General features: G+C 45.2%; 2 protein-coding genes across 3 annotated transcripts in view; one reads left to right on the top strand and one right to left on the bottom strand.

Annotated features, from left to right (window-relative positions):
* The window catches only part of CWC27 (CWC27 spliceosome associated cyclophilin), a 218161-nt gene extending 210063 nt beyond the window's left edge, over nt 1-8098 (bottom strand). The window contains exons 1-3 of the mRNA XM_063454063.1: nt 7833-8098; nt 5781-5877; nt 1466-1578 (exon numbers count right to left, since the gene is read on the bottom strand). Coding sequence (XP_063310133.1) covers nt 1466-1578; nt 5781-5877; nt 7833-7874 — 252 coding nt within the window. The 5' untranslated portion in view covers nt 7875-8098. The remainder of the gene's footprint in view (nt 1-1465; nt 1579-5780; nt 5878-7832) is intronic.
* Nucleotides 8099-17473, top strand: part of SREK1IP1 (SREK1 interacting protein 1) — a 63025-nt gene continuing 53650 nt past the window's right edge. Inside the window, exon 1 of one of the 2 annotated variants that reach the window (XM_063454065.1) lies at nt 8099-8272. In XM_063454065.1, coding sequence (XP_063310135.1) covers nt 8260-8272 — 13 coding nt within the window. In that variant the 5' untranslated portion in view covers nt 8099-8259. The remainder of the gene's footprint in view (nt 8273-17473) is intronic. The other variant, XM_063454064.1, reaches the window with a different exon arrangement.

The following is a 17473-nucleotide window of genomic DNA, read 5'->3' as shown; positions in this document are numbered from 1 at the left end:
ACTGTGTGTGTGTGTGTGTGTGTCTGACTGTGTGTGTGTGTGTGTGTGTCTGACTGTGTGTGTGTGTGTGTGTGTGTGTCTGACTGTGTGTGTGTGTGTGTGTGTCTGACTGTGTGTGTGTCTGACTGTGTGTGTGTGTGTGTGTGTGTCTGACTGTGTGTGTGTGTGTGTGTCTGACTGTGTGTGTGTGTGTGTGTCTGACTGTGTGTGTGTGTGTGTGTCTGACTGTGTGTGTGTGTGTGTGTCTGACTGTGTGTGTGTGTGTGTCTGACTGTGTGTGTGTGTGTGTCTGACTGTGTGTGTGTGTGTGTCTGACTGTGTGTGTGTGTGTGTCTGACTGTGTGTGTGTGTGTGTGTCTGACTGTGTGTGTGTGTGTGTGTGTCTGACTGTGTGTGTGTGTCTCTGTTAGCTAGTACATGCTTATCTGTCAGTAAATGTATGTGTATTTAGAAGACGGGGCGGGGGGAAGGGTTGGGTGGGCGTGGTGCAGGGGAGGGGGGGTGTGGGGGGGTGTCTGAGTTTTGTTCTGCCTAGGGCAGCACAAAACCTAGATACACCACTGCAATGGACTGATTAAATGTGCATGCGACTCTTGCCGCGCATGCGCATTTGGCGGATGACATCGGAAGAGGGAGGAGAGTCCCCAGCGCTGAGAGAGCCCAGTGCTGAAGATAGGTAAGAGTTTAACCCCTTACCTCCTCGAGCCCGACAGGAGGGGGACCCTGAGGGTGGGGGGGGACCTATTAACACTATAGTGCCAGGAAAACTAGTTTGTTTTCCTGGCAGTATGGTGGTCCTTTAATTCTGCGGTTTCTTTGCACTTAATGAGCCAGGGGGGTGGTTGGTGTTTGGTAGTTTATTATACCGAATACAGGGGAAGCATAATTGAAATCTAGGAACTTGTCAGCAAACTGAGGAAGAGAACAGCTCCGGGGTAGGCAAAATAGTGGGTTTTGTCACAATGAGGAACTGTCACTTCCCAGATTTTAGCACAATCAGATAGCTAACCAAAAGTTATCTGTGGATGTCCTAATCTTATGCATTTATTTTTAAATCTGCCTAGATTTCTTTTTATTTTAATTTACAAGTTCTGCCAGGCACACGGGTCAAAGTCCATAACATAATGTCTACAGTACAGGTGCATAGTGCTAGGACCATAACTCCCATTAATCTAAGCCACTGCCCTGAAAATATCAGTAAGATAACTGTGTGCACCCAATGTGCATCATGTAATTTAGATCATATATACACACAGACACATACATATATTAGGGTTTTTGGGGGGGGCAGGGGGAGCGGAGGAGGTGTTATACAAACACAAACACACATACATATTCATACAAAAAAAAAAAAAAAAACAGCTGTAGTATCTTTGCTTAACTTTAACTATCAATTTTAAATACAAATATATTTCTGAAAAAAAAAAAAAAACAACAACAATAGTTTAAAGGACAGACGACTTACCCTAAAAGGTTTTCCATAAATAGATTCTCCTCCAGAACCAGTGCCAGTTGGATCACCTCCTTGAATTATAAAATCTGGTACAACTCTGTGAAATATTGTGTTTTCGTAATAACCTACGCAAAGAAAAGAAGTAATTGTTTATAAAGCTGAACACAGAGGTAATAGATCAGGCAGGGTTGTAAGAGACAGGGGTCATCGTTTGTATCTTTATCAAATAAGTCACTAATCAAGTATATGCCTTGTTGGTACCCATGTGCACAAAACTAAAGCAGGTATAAAACCTGTAGTATCAGCAAAAGTGAAGGTTTAGAAAAAGGGACCAAACCTGAATTGTTTTTGATATAGGCCTCATCTCAAATGCAAGACTTTCAATTCCACACAATTTCATACATTCTAAATAGAAAAATCATAATGTATTCCATGGCTTCTCATCCTAGAAAATCTTGTACGGGAATGGTTCACAATTGTTTGAACAAGTTTGGAAAGTAAATACCGTATTTATCGGCGTATAACACGCACTTTTTTCCCCTAAAAATAGGGGGAAAATCGTGGGTGCGTGTTATACGCCGATATCCAATAATTACTTACCTGTCTTGAAGCGTGGGCCGGTGTTCAGCGCGCACTGCGGTACTGGAACTAAAATTTCAGGTTCCGGTTTCCGGCGGGACTGAAAGGAAGTGTGCACACTATTGTGTGCACACTTCCTTTCAGTCCCGCCGGTACTGGAACTTCAATTTCAGGTTCCGGTTTCCGGCGGGACTGAAAGGAAGTGTGCACACTTGTGCACACTTCCTTTCAGTCCCGCCGGAAACCGGAACCTGAAATTGAAGTTCCTGTACCGCGGTGCGCGCTGTGAAGCCGGCCCACGCTTGAAGACAGGTAAGTAATTATGGGACAAGGGAAAGTACACACTAGGGGACACTATGGGAGGGGAGGGGGAGAATACTATGGATGGGGAGGGGAGGGGAGGGGGGAGAATACTATGGGAGGGGGGAGAATACTATGGGAGGGGGGAGAATACTATGGGAGGGGGGAGAATACTATGGGAGGGGGGAGAATACTATGGAAGAGGAGGGGAGGGGGGGAGAATACTATGGGAGGGGAGGGGAGGGGGGAGAATACTATGGGAGGGAAGGGGAGGCGGGAGAATACTATGGGAGGGGAGGGGGGAGAATACTATGGGAGGGGAGGGTGGGAGAATACTATGGGAGGGGAGGGTGGGAGAATACTATGGGAGGGGAGGGTGGGAGAATACTATGGGAGGGGAGGGTGGGAGAATACTATGGGAGGGGAGGGGAGGTGGGATAATACTATGGGAGGGGAGGGGAGGTGGGATAATACTATGGGAGGGGAGGGGAGGGGGGATAATACTATGGGAGGGGAGGGGAGGGGGGAGAATACTATGGGAGGGGAGGGGGGAGAATACTATGGGAGGGAAGGGGAGGGGGGGGAGAATACTATGGGAGGGAAGGGGAGGGGGGGGGAGAATACTATGGGAGGGAAGGGGAGGGGGGAGAGAATACTATGGGAGGGAAGGGGAGGGGGGAGAATACTATGGGAGGGAAGGGGAGGGGGAGAATACTATGGGAGGGAAGGGGAGGGGGGAGAATACTATGGGAGGGAAGGGGAGGGGGAGAATACTATGGGAGGGAAGGGGAGGGGGGAGAATACTATGGGAGGGGAGGGGGGGGAGAATACTATGGGAGGGGAAGGGGGGGGAGAATACTATGGGAGGGGAGGGGGGGGAGAATACTATGGGAGGGGAGGGGGGGGAGAATACTATGGAAAGGGGGGGGGAGAATACTATGGAAAGGGGACGACGACACTATGGGATGAGGGGGGGGGATACTATGGGAGGGGGGGAAACTTCCTGGAATTTCCTTCTAAAAATGAGGTGCGGGTTATACGCGGTGCGTGTTATACGCCGATAAATACGGTAATAGTCTATGTTGAAAAACCCAAACCTGCACTCTTCCGTTACTGTGTAATGAAGAGACCTTAGTTTTCTTGTTTGCAAGGACAAATGTGTTAACATTCTTCTGAATTTTGAAGAGAAGAGCTTTAATATGTGTAAAAATGTCAAACATTGTTACATTCTGTCCCCGAATGTTTTTAAATAAAATTTTCCATAAAATATATAGATATAAAAAAAACAAAAAAAAACCTAAGCAAGAATACAAGGTAACCATCTCCCTGATGCACTGTAGTTGCATGAAGTATCATGTGACTATAAAAATTCCTCTTGACTTCCTAGAAGAAATTGCCTCATATCCCTTTCAACTTAAAGGGACACTGTAGTCACCACAAAAACTACAGCTTAACGTAGTTGTTCTGGTGAGTATAATCATTGCCTTCAGACATTTTTATGCAAACACTGCCTTTTACAATGCCCCTAGGGCAGTGCTGCAGCACTGCCGTTCAGTGTATCCACGCTCTGCATGGGGACGTTGAATTTTACTCAGAGATGCATCTCTATGAAGAAGTACTGTTTGGCCCCGCCCCATCACGCCTTTCCATTGGATTGGCTAAAAGCGGTAACTTTGATGTCATCAAGGAGGCGGATCGGGGGTGGGGCCAGAACCGGCAGTCCTGCACGCGCTGGAAATAAGGAGAGTTTTAATTCCTTTTAAGGGGGCTGAGGGAGGGCAAGCCACCTAAATGGGTTTAACACTATAGGGTCAGGAATACATGTTTGTGTTCCTGACTCTATAGTGTTCCTTTAATAAGCAAAGTGGCAAGAAAAGGAAGGGCGTTCACTACAAAATTGCCCTAGGCCTAAAAGGTACAATGCCAAGGGGCAGCACACCAAGATAGTGACAAAATTCCATCACTCATATATTGTAGAAAAAGGGGTGCAAAAATTGCTTTGACACAGACATCCACACACAAAAACTGTAATGGATTACCAGTCTTCCTAGCATTGAATGACAAATTATTTAAAGAAACACTATAGGCACCCAGACCACTTCATCTCAATGAAGTGGTCTTTGTGCCATGTCCCTCTCGTTTTAACCTTGCAATGCAAAACATGCCCCCTAACCTCCCTATACTGTCCTATGGGAAAGCAGTGGATTGGCTAAGATCATCAAGATTAAAGATCTCAGCCAAGCATCTGGAGCCAACGGTCGATAAAACTAGTGTGGCATTGGATAAAAGGCAAATAAATACATGTTTTACCCTTGCGAGGGAGATCACCATGGTGACTAGGGCACTATAGCATTAGGAGTACACATTTTTATTACGAACGCCATAGTGTTCCTGTGCGCAACTGTCCACACAAGAGTTGATAGTGTAGCATTGAACACAGGCCTAAAAAGGCTGCGACTGTCACACAGGGCATAAGACAGCAGAATTGCTACAATTAGCTTTTTTCAAGTTTTGCTGCAGTTGCGAGATAATAAAATTAAGGGTGTTTGTTTAATTAAAGTGTATCTTTAATATGTCCCTAAACTTTAAGATTGGCGAAATTAAAGTTTTTCCCCTTACTTTATATCAAGCTTCATATTGTTTTCAAGTCTACTCATCTACTTCCAAAACGGTTCAAGTGCAGACATAAGTCCGCCTACCGTCAATGCGGTCTTTGGTCCCGCCTATCTTCTGGAAGCCCAAGAAGGCTTCCCTACGCCTGGTACAGACCCACCTGAAGACAATGAGGTGCTGGCTTTATAGTCAGCAAGTGAACCCATTCAACAGAGTGAGTTCAGACGTCGTTACGTTCTCATTTGCGGATTAGTGCTGACTTGAGAGGCTAGTGGATATTGTTAACGAGGCTCCTTGGCACAGTGTGTTGGAGGCCTTATCAGGACACAAGGTTAGTGCCCCTATAAGTTACTGGGTGAAGGGGAGGGACTGGGAGCCTGCAATGTTGGAATGTGGCAGCGCATTCCACTGGCAATCACGTCACTTGCCAGGACTTCTGGATGCCGACTGCAAAAATTACATGCACTCTTAATAACACTGATGCCCAAACTGAGAACAGCCTTTAGGGGTTCTCATGGAGCCATGCCTCAGCATTGAATGTATGAATGGAGCAAAGGGGGGGGGGGGAGAGGGAGGGGGGAGAGTTTTGCAAAATAATATTGAGAAATTGAGAAATCTATACATTTGCTAGAAATTTCGCTAGCACAATGTATAGTGGAAATTAATAAGGAATTCAATACAAGTTAGTAAAATGCGACATGACAGGTACCCTTTACATTCAAATTTAATGAAATAATATTCCCAAATAGGAATTTGGTTGACGTTGACATTCCCAACAGGAATTTGTGGTATCTCTTTGTGAGTTAAGATATATGGGAGAAAGGGAATTTCTTACCTTCTAAACAAAGCTGCACAAAGTTTCTGCATGCTTTTGGTGCCTCTTTGGACCACAGCTCAATGTCAATATCTCCAGCAGTTGTTTTTAACAAAACCTTTAAAAAAAATAAATTAAAAAAATGATAAGTTATAAACACATATAAACAGAAACTACACAGAAGCAAACTATGACTGACCTCACATAAAAAGTTACTTACCACAAACACTACACACTGAGGGCAATTATTGGCCTCCCAAATGTTGAACTGCATGCCCTGCAAAGTTCAGCAAGCCGATTTACCGAAGAACTTAGGAGTTGGTTTACCAATACAGAAAAACTAGTTTGCAAACACCTGGGATGCCATACTTAAAAGAACATACAGTGTTAGGAATACAAAAGTGAATAGTCTTCTTGCTATTGCAAGTCTCTTTTCAGCTATGTAACTATGTAATCAATGCTTTCCTATGGGGATTTTCAAGATTTTAAGACGCTGGACACCCTCATGCAAAGCACGAGGACGTTCATCGTCAATTCAGTTAAACTCTGTGAAGCACCAGGAAGCGCCTCTAGTGGCTGTCTGGAGTCATCCCTGCAAATTAATGTAATTATTTAAGTTGCTCAGAAACTGCAATGCTTTACTTTGCAGGGTTAAGGGGACAGGGACACTGCACCCAGACCACTTTAATTATATGAAGTAGTATAGGTGCCTATAGTGTCCCTTTAAAGGGTCCTGTTACACAACATAATTATGAATGCTTATGTAACTATTAAGGAGCTGTGAATCTTTGCGTGCCAATCGCTTGTTTTCTATCAAACCAACATTAAGTAACTGAGAGGAAAAAAAAAAGCTCTAGTGGCACCCAAGGCCCTGGTCCCTCTGTAGCTAATCGGTTAATCCTCTCCATTACAGCAACTACAGCACATGCTATCATATTCCTCTAGGAAGTGAGACTTGTGTCTGCTGAAGGAATATAGAAGCAGATTGACAGATGCCATTACATTCTGACTCCGATGGACTGGCAATTATGTTAGTGAGTCAGCATTGTAGAAGAGGACTGCTCTCCACTGAGAAATGTACCCAGTCAGACCAGACACGGGTGAGTGTTACATCACTGTAATGGACCTCCACGCACAGTAGCGCTGTGAACTAGCCTAGACAAGAGGTATTGACTCAACAGCTCCAACTGCAACTAAGCATATAATTTATCTGTATGATTATAGATGCATTGCTATAGAAATAGTTATCTTTTAAAGTGGCTCGCCTTAACTAGGAAGAGGACATAATCCCTCATTTTGCCTTTTGGAACGAACTTTTGAGCAGACATTAAATGGCCTGATCAGATTAGGAGGAATACCAAATAGCCATGCAGAGTCCTTCCTGGGTATATTTATATCTGGCTCTTTTATTTTGGTGTAACTGAAAATGTAGACATCCACTAGCACAACCTAGAAATAAAAGGCACCACTTTATGCCATCATCAGAATCTGCCCTTTAAGGTTTTTATTTCAAAACATAATGATTTTTATAGAGCTACCTGTGCAAAATATGCAGGGACTTTACGGCCAAACTGGGATGATGACAATATGTAGCATTTAAGCCATTAAAAGCGAATGCATTGACCCAGCAGGGCTATCCCATTCAAGATGGTACATGTTTGCACTGATGTGGTGAAAAAAAAGAATGCTTACCACCTTCAATGGAGCTTTTTAAATACCATTTAACAAAATGTTTTCTATAAAGGCCCACAATAAAAAAAAAAAAAATGAAATAATAATTGTGGAATGGTGGTATTTAATGTATGTGTTTATTCCTGGCATTTATGTCCCCATTAACTTCTGCAAAGTCCTGCACTTAACAGACTGTTTAATAAAGTGTTTTCTGTTACAGAACATTTTATAATATTTCCCCATCAGCCATTAATCTTTGAAACTCCAGGGCTTGTAAACTACGTTTCCCATGATCCTTCAGTATCACACAGCATTATAATGTACAGTACATGGAGTGCCATACAGTTAGTTATCCATCACTACTGTACATAGACCCCCGCCATGCCCACACTATATCCGCACCTTGCCGTTTGTAGGCGGCTCCTGGATGTAGATGTTACTCATGTTCACTCAGAATATTCAAAATAAACCCCCGGGAGCAAACCACACCGACCGGAGCAAACCACTTCAACAGAGAGGGGGTGCACAGTGCACAACAAGACTGGCCGATTCACACAGCCTCGCTATACTCGATCTGCGTATATGTTAGTAGCCGAACTCGGTCAGAATACCGCAGGTTTAACACCCTCGGGGTTACAGGTAACACTCCCGTGGCTTTTCTTGCAGAGTGGTGCGTTCCAAGGTGCTCTGCCTAAACCATTCCGCTGTAAACACTGACAGGCGTGTTGTGTTCCGCACGTGCTAGCCTGCTGTTTCCGGTCATTGCTCAGGTGGTGAAGGCTGGATCTTACAGTACTGGCTGAATAGAACTCTGTAAAGGGTTTCCACAATGGCAGTACCTGGTGAGTCTATAAATGTAACTGTCAATGCACCATGTGCCTACATATTGGCATCCTCCCCCCCTCCCCATCATGATGTAAAATACCTGAGAAAAGTTATGTGTGTTTAAAGCAATAACAATTAATGGGCCATGTGATAGTTTATTTGTGGAATTGGCTGTGTTGTGATTGTGATACAGGGAACGATAGCATGAGTTTTATTCCTTAATAGACCAGTGATAGGCAACCTTCAGCACTCCAGATGTTATAGACCATGGGTCCTCAAACTCCGGCCCCACAGATGCTGCTAAACTACAACTCCCATGATTCTTTGAATTACATAAATAGCCAGAGAATCATGGGAGTTGTAGTTCAGCAACATCTGTGCGGCCGGAGTTTGAGGACCCATGGTCTATAACATCTGGAGTGCTGAAGGTTGCCTATCACTGGTCTATTAAGGGGGGGGGGGGGGGGTTTGAGGACCCCTGTTAAAGACTTCATCTCTCATGATGCTTATTGTTTTGAGTGCTGGGCAGCTTATGTGATAAATGTATATAAATAACTTGTACTTTTGCAAAGCATGGAAAAGGAAGGAGGACTCTCTGAGGTATCCTCTAATAAACGCTGGGACAAATGTTAGGTTCAAACATGATAAATGATTAATTACTAAAAATATATATATATATATATATATTGTTTATAAATTACGTTTTAAATGGCAAGTAGGACAACTATCATAATAACAGGGAGATCACAACATAATCTTGTCACTAAAGTTACTTACCGTATATACTCGAGTATAAGCCGACCCGAATATAAGCCGAAGCCCCTAATTTTATCCCAAAAAACTGGGAAAACGTATTGACTCGAGTATAAGACTAGGGTGGGAAATGCAGCAGCTACTGGTAAATTTCTAAATAAAATTAGATCCTAAAAAAAATATATTAATTGAATATTTATTTACAGTGTGTGTATAATGAATGCTGTGTGTGTATGAGTGCAGCGTGTGTGTATGAGTGCAGTGTGTGTGTGCATGAATGCAGTGTGCATGAATGCAGTGTGTGTGTGCATGAATGCAGTGTGTGTGTGCATGAATGCAGTGTGTGAATGCAGTGTGTGCAGGGCCGGTGCAAGGATATTTGCCGCCGTAGGCAAAAAACATTTTGCCGCCCCCTCCCCCCCCATATGTCTTCTATGACTTCCCCTCCTCCTCCCTCAGTGGTCCTTACCTCCCCACCCCCGTGTTCCTTCACCCCCCCCCCCCCCCCCCCCAGTGGTCCTGACTCACCCCTCCCCTAGTGGTCCTTACCCTCCCCTCCCCTAGTGGTCCTTATCCCACCCCCTCCCTCTCATAGTGGTCCATATACCCCCCCTCCCTCCCATAGTGGTCCTTATCCCCCTTCTCCCTCCCATAGTGTTCCTTATCCCCCCCCATCCCTCCCATAGTGGTCCTTATACCCCCCCTCCCTCCCATAGTGGTCCTTATACCCCCCCTCCCTCCCATAGTGGTCCTTATACCCCCATCCTCCAATAGTGGTCCTTATACCCCCATCCTCCAATAGTGGTCCTTATACCCCCCCTCCCTCCCATAGTGGTCCTTATACCCCCCTCCCTCCCATAGTGTTCCTTATCCCCCCCATCCCTCCCATAGTGGTCCATATACCCCCCCCCCCTCCCTCCCATAGTGGTCCTTATCCCCCTTCTCCCTCCCATAGTGTTCCTTCCCCCCCCCCCCATCCCTCCCATAGTGGTCCTTATACCCCCCCTCCCTCCCATAGTGGTCCTTATACCCCCCTCCCTCCAATAGTGGTCCTTATCCCCCCCCTCCCTCCCATAGTGGTCCTTATCCCCCCCCTCCCTCCCATAGTGGTCCTTATACCCCCTCCCTCCCATAGTGGTCCTTATCCCCCCCTCCCTCCCATAGTGGTTCTTATCCCCCCCCTCCCTCCCATAGTGGTCCTTATACCCCCCCCCTCCCTCCCATAGCGGTCCTTATACCCCCCTCCCTCCCATAGTGGTCCTTATCCCCCCTCCCTCCCATAGTGGTCCTTATCCCCCCCCTCCCTCCCATAGTGGTCCTTATCCCCCCCCCTCCCTCCCACAGTGGTCCTTATCCCACCCTCCCTCCCATAGTGGTCCTTATCCCCCCCTCCCTCCCATAGTGGTCCTTATCCCCCCCCTCCCTCCCATAGTGGTCCTTATACCCCCCTCCCTCCCATAGTGGTCCTTATACCCCCCTCCCTCCCATAGTGGTCCTTATACCCCCCCTCCCTCCCATAGTGGTCCTTATCCCCCCCTCCCTCCCATAGCGGTCCTTATACCCCCCTCCCTCCCATAGTGGTCCTTATACCCACCCCCCTCCCATAGTGGTCCTTATACCCCTTTTTTTGTTATTATTAATTTTCATTTTATTATTATTATTTTTTTATTATTATTTCTTATTTTATTTATATATTTTTTTTCGTCCCCCCTCCCTGCTTGATATATGGCAGGGAGGGGGGCTCTCCTTCCCTGGTGGTCCAGTGGCAGTTCAGTGGGGGGGAGAGGGGGGCTGGCAGAGCTGTACTTACCTTTCCTGCAGCTCCTGTCAGCTCTCTCCTCCTCTGCGCCGTCCGTTCTGCTCTTCTGTCAGCTTACACTGTAAGTCTCGCGAGAGCCGCGGCTCTCGCGAGATTTACAGTGGGAGCTGACCGAGGTGCTGACCGGACGGCGCAGAGGAGGAGAGAGCTGACAGGAGCTGCAGGAAAGGTAAGTACAGCTCTGCCAGCCCCCCTCTCCCCCAGTCTGTATTATGGCAATGCAAATTGCCATAATACAGACCTTGACTCGAGTATAAGCCGAGTTGGGGTTTTTCAGCCCAAAAAATGGGCTGAAAAACTCGGCTTATACTCGAGTATATACGGTATATAAAAAAAAAAAATGCATTTTGATATTGCTAATTTTCGGTTATATTATATGCCCATCCAAAAAGGTCAATAGCGTGCGTTTGTAAAGAATGCATAATAACTTTTTAATGTGTGTAACATACAGGCGTGGGCTTCTGTTGTGTGCTGCGCAACTTTTTGTTTGCATCCAATGTTATTTACTAAAGTGTGAATTGTCAGGAATATAATCTGAATTTAAAAAAAATAGAAATAGTTGAACTGGAAACATCGCTGACTTGGAAAACTTCTCTAATTTGGCTTAAAACTGTAAATTTATTTTTTATTTCAAACATTACACATTAGTGAATAAAATCCATCCTTAAAGTGACACTATATGTACCCAGTCCACTTCATCTCATTGAAGTGGTCTGGGTGCAGTGTCCCTGTCCCCTTCGTCCTGCAACGTTTATATTTTAGAGTTAAGAAAACCTCTAGTGGCTGTCTCTTAGGCAGCCACTAGAGGCACTTAAGAGGACAATATAGGTACCCAGACCACTTCATCTAATGCGGTCTGGGTGCACTCTCCAAGGTCCATTAAAGGAACAGTATAGTGCTAGGAAAACAAACCAGTTTTCCTGGCACTATAGGTTTATTAGGTCCCCTCCCCCTTCCTCAGGGCCCCCCTCCCGCTGGGCTGAAGGTGTTAAAACCCCTTCAGCCACTTACCTTAATCCAGCGCCAGGCTCCCTCCCCCTGTTGACGTCACCTCCAAATGCACATGCACGGCCAGAGCCGCGCCCGCATTCAAACTGCCCATTGAAAAGCATTACTCAATTCTTTCCTATGGACGTCAGCGCGTCCTCAGTGCGATTTTCACATTGAGGATCGCGGAAGCAGCCTCTATTGGCTGGATTAACCCCTGTAATGTAAACATAGCAGCTTCTCTGAAACTGCTATGCTTACAGCTGCAGGGTTAAAACTAGGGGGACCTGGCACCCAGACCACTTCATTGAGCTGAAGTGGTCTGGGTGCCTGTAGTGGTTCTGTCTACCACTCAACCACTAGAAGAACTTCCAGGTTGTCCTCTGCATGAGGACATCCAGCGTCACCCAAAATCCCTATAGGAAAGCATAGAATAATGCTTTTCTATGGGGAAATCCGAATGCCAGCACAACCATTGCTGCGCATGCGCATTAGGTCTCCCCCATTGACGTCAGAGGAGAGAAGGCGGACCTGAACCAGTGCCGATGTAACCCCTTCTGCGCCACGGGGAGGGGGTCTTGATAGAGGGGGATGCTATAGTGTCAGGAAAACACTTTCCTTGCACTATAGTTTCTCTTTAACTCTGTGGAACAACGCTGGTTGTCCTCACAAGGATGTCTAGCGTCTTCAAAATCCCCTTCGGAAAGCATTAATTCAATGCTCTTCTATGGGGAAGGCCTAAAGCGCGGAGACGAAGCCAGCGCTGAGGGACCTTGGTGCTGGAAAGAGGTAAATACTTAAAAGGTTTTTTGGGGGTTTTCTTTGGTTTTTTTTTTACCCTTTCAACACGGGGGGTGGGAAGAAGCAATATGAGAATGGCTAAGGTACACTAGCTTTAGAAATACATTTTTCTATTCTTAAAGCTATATTGTTCTTTTAAAGGGACACTATAGTCACCCAGACCACTTCAGCTGAATGAAGTGGTCTGGGTGTCAGGTCCCTCAGGTTTTAACCCTTCAGATGCAAACATAGCAGTTTCAGAGAAACTGCTGTGTTTACATTTGGGGTTAATCCAGCCTCTAGTGGCTGTCTTCCGGACAGCCACTAGAGGCGCATCTGCGACGCTGGAGGCACATTTTGCCTCCATCGCGCAGAGTGCTCATAGAAAAGCATTGAGAAATGCTTTCCTATGGACACTTTGAATGTGTGCGCGGCACTTGCCGCACATGCGCATTCAGCTCTGCTCATGTCGGACGGGGGAGCTGATGTCGGCGGGGGAGGAGAGGTCACCAGCGCCGAGGGAGCCCGGCACTGGATGTTAAACACTGCAAGATTATTCACTTAACCATTAAAATATCAGAACTTCACCAAGAAATGCAAACGTAAAGACAAAAGAGTTTTGCTCAAAACAAACTGATTTATTTATTTTTAGTTCATCTGTTTTCTATTTCTTGCATGTATGCAATGGTTTCCGAGATGACCGATGAAAACTCCAAGCAGAGTCCAGCGGTCATGACATATGAACTGGGGTTTACCTTATCATATTGTTTCCAAGCCCTGCAGATCTTTTTTGCATTGTGAGAATAGGCTATGACTTCTCTGATAACTAGGTTGTGGTGCCAATGGTCCTTTATGAATGTTTGAGGAGCTGACACTTCTCTTTGAGTGAAGTAGATTAAACAGATATTTAGGTGGCTTCAGGTGCCATCGTTTACATATAGCGACTCAGTAAACCCATTTTAAAATGCTTGGAAGATTTTTCATTTTTAAATCATTTTTGGACTCTCCCACTGATACCGGAGAAACTGACGGAAGCGAAGCACAGAGAGATGGACACAGGTTTCTTCAGGAAGGAAGAGATTCTTTATTGGATCACCGATCGGGACTCAGAGGGACTAGCGTCACCAAAATACCACAAGTTCTGAGCCCCGGACAATAGTGCAGGCTCCTTATATAGGCATATAACTCCTCCCATATTAAGCTCCACCCGCACATTCTCTTGACCAATCAATACAAATAAGAATTAACTTCCTGCTTGACCGCATGGCTTGTCCAGCACAATGGAGGAGGGGGAATACTACATCCTGTATTCTTGCACATGCTCCGTACACTACTGATCGTATCTTGCCTCGTGCAACCAACTGATCGATACGTCAGCATATGCACGTACACATGCCACGTGGTAATCTCGACCTACTAAATTTATTTTTACCGAGATTCCACCACACCACCTTCTTCTATGTCTCTATTTATCTGCCCATGCATGTGTATGTCTCCATATCCTACAATGTTTGGCTTTACTTCACCTACATGTGTATCTCTCCATTATCCCCCTTCACAATTACCGCTTATATTTTTTTCACACCATCTTTTCATTTTACCCCATTTGTGCCTCTGCTCCACCTCCCACATATCATTTTATGTCTCCACCCTATCTCACACATCTTTTCCCCCGTCAATTTCTTCCCTTGAGCTTTTCCTTACCCTCCTAAGCTGTTCACTTCCAGGTATGCTACTTAGGGATTTAAAAAACGTTCCTGATTATTTATTTATAGAAATGACCATTAAAGTCTATGGGAATTTTTGTAGTTAAATAATTTGGATAAAAAAATAAATACAAATATTTTATCAGTATTAAAACACGCCTTTACTTTGTTGCAAAAAACCCACTCCTTTTGTCTTCTGTGCATTTTTGAAGGAGCATTATTGTGTTAGGAGTACTGAGCTGTATTACATATCCTTCTATATCTATCTCCACCTACTCTGACGTCAGCGTGAGGGGGAACCTAATGCACATGCAAAGCGTGAGCCTTGATCTTTCTGCTGCCTTTGACACTGTTGATCATCAACAGCTTCTTCTGATTCTCCATAATCTCAGTCTACAAGATATTGCTCTCTCCTGGTGCTCCTCCTACCTCTCCCAGCGCTCTTTCAGTGTTTCTTTCTCTGTTCTGCCTCTTTTCCTCAACCCCTCGATGTTGGCGTTCCCCAAGGTGCAGCCCTTGGTCCCCTACTGTTCTCTATTTATACTGCCTCCCTTGGTAAACTCATCAGCAACTTTGGCTTCCAATATCACTTGTATGCAGATGACACACAAATATAACTGTCCTCTCCTGATCTCTCTCTATGCCCATCTTAACTCGTGTCTCTGACTGCCTCTCTGCTATTTCCAACTGGATGGCTGCTCACTTCCTTAAACACAACCTGTCCAAAACAGAACTTCTGATGTTTCCTCCCTCAAGTGTTGCTACTCCAGTGTCTTTTTCTCCTCTCCTATCCTCTCCTCTCATCACCTCTACCTTGCAGGCTCACTGCCTAGGTGTTCTCTTTGACTATGATCTCTCCTTCACCCCTCCTATGCAGTTGATCGCCAAATCCTGCCACTTCCATCTCAAAAACAGTGTGCATTTTCCTCTATTTAACACCGGAGGCTACGGTGCTGGTCCAGGCCGTTATTCTCTCTCCCTTGACTACTTCAATCCTCTTCTCGGTGGTCTTACGTTTTCCCAGCTTGCACTGCTGCAATCTATAATGAACGCTGCAGCGAGGCTCATTTTCCTGTTCGCCCGCACCTTCCACGCCTCCCCCCTCTGTCAGTCCCTACATTGGCTTCCAGTAAGATATACGGCTTAATTTAAGATTCTGATGCTTGCTTACAAGTCCCTACATAATACTGCTCCAACTTACCTATCCTTCCTAATACACAAGTATGTCCTGTTGAGGCCCCTGCGCTCTGCTCCCACCTACCGTCAAGACTTTTCCAGGGCTGCACCTTTTCTTTGGAGCTCCCTTCCCTTCTCCATTAGACCTTTACCCAGTCTCCATTCCTTCAAAAAAAATCATTCAAAACTCAATTCTTCAGGAAAGCGTATTAATTAAACTATTAGCAGGTTTTTATCCTCCACCCCCCCTGACTCCTATCCTGCAGCTGTCAAATATAACCTACTAAGCTCTGTGTTTATGTTTATAGCAAGCTACTTCGTTACCCCTACTTTTAACCTTTGTGTCACTATACCCCATTCCCTCTAGCATGTAAGCTCATTGAGCAGGGCCCTCAACCCTCTGTTCCTGGGCGTCCAACTTGGTTACAATTACATGTCTGTTAGTACACCCGTTGTACAGCGCTACGGAATTTGCTGCCGCTATATAAATAATAATAATGTCCAACGTCGTTTCACTTAGTTAGACTGTGAAATTGGAGAAAGCTCCTCCAGTGGCTGTCTGGTAGACAGCTACTGGAGGCAGTCTTAACTCTGCAATGTTAATATTGTAATATTTTCAGCTGCAGGGTTAAGGAGACAGGTGGACAGGTTGCCTATAGTGTCCTGTGTCTGTGTGTATTTTTTTATTCAAAGGCTGCACCTATTCAACATTTACATAACTTTTCAAAACAGACACTGTTCTATTGTGTTTTATACCCCACTTCCTATAGACTGTAAGCTGGTTTTAGCAGGGTCCTCTTCAACCTATCGTTCCTGTAAGTTTTCTTGTAATTGTCCTATTTATAGCTAAATCCCCCTCTCATAATATTGTAAAACGCTACGGAATCTGTTGGAGCTATATAAATGGCAACAATAATAATGTGCCAGTGTGTGTGTATCTGTGTGTCCGTGTATCAGCAGCGTCTGTGTGTATGTGTCTGTGTGTATGTGTCTGTGTGTATGTGTCTGTGTGTATGTGTCTGTGTGTATGTGTCTGTGTGTATGTGTCTGTGTGTATGTGTCTGTGTGTATGTGTCTGTGTGTATGTGTCTGTGTGTATGTGTCTGTGTGTATGTGTCTGTGTGTATGTGTCTGTGTGTATGTGTCTGTGTGTATGTGTCTGTGTGTATGTGTCTGTGTGTATGTGTCTGTGTGTATGTGTCTGTGTGTATGTGTCTGTGTGTATGTGTCTGTGTGTATGTGTCTGTGTGTATGTGTCTGTGTGTATGTGTCAGTGTGTATATGACTGTGTGTGTGTGTGTGTGTATATGTGTGTTTCTGTTTGCTAAAATATATGTATATCTGTGCAAGTGTGTATGTGCAGACATCCCAGCAATCAAACACCAACACAACATGCAAACACACCCCTGTAAACACAAACATGACATACCCCTGAACTCAAACTCTATAATTATATACAAAGACTCACACACCCTTCACTCAAACACCTATAATACACACAAATGTACATCCGCATTAAAAATGCAACACTACATCCAAACACATTGTTGCATGTAAATGCAAGCATAACAAACACATCCCTGTATAAAAATGCTAAAATTGTAAACAAACACCAGGTCTACACACAGAAGCCAACCTGCTCCTAAGTACTACAATCTGTTTGCTATCTGTAGAAATTTGGCAAAAAAGAAAACATACCGCTCTGTTAAAGGACCACTATAGTGCCCTGAAGGTGCCCCCACCCTCAGGGACCCCCTCCCGCCGGGCTCTGGAGAGAGGAAGGGGTTAAACACTTACCTTTCTCCAGCTCCGGGCGGGGAGCTTTCCTCCTCCTCTCCTTCTTCCTCGCGACGTCATCGACTGAATGCGCATGCGCGGCAGGAGCCGCGCGCGCATTCAGCCGGTCTCGTAGGAAAGCATTATCAATGCTTTCCTAAGGATGCTGGCGTCTTCTCACTGTGGTTTTCACAGTGAGAAGCGCGGAAGCGCCTCTAGCG

The sequence above is a fragment of the Pelobates fuscus genome, chromosome 5 (genome assembly GCF_036172605.1).
Source record: "Pelobates fuscus isolate aPelFus1 chromosome 5, aPelFus1.pri, whole genome shotgun sequence".
Classification (NCBI taxonomy): Eukaryota; Metazoa; Chordata; class Amphibia; order Anura; family Pelobatidae; genus Pelobates; species Pelobates fuscus.
This window is presented reverse-complemented; position numbering and strand designations above follow the sequence as displayed.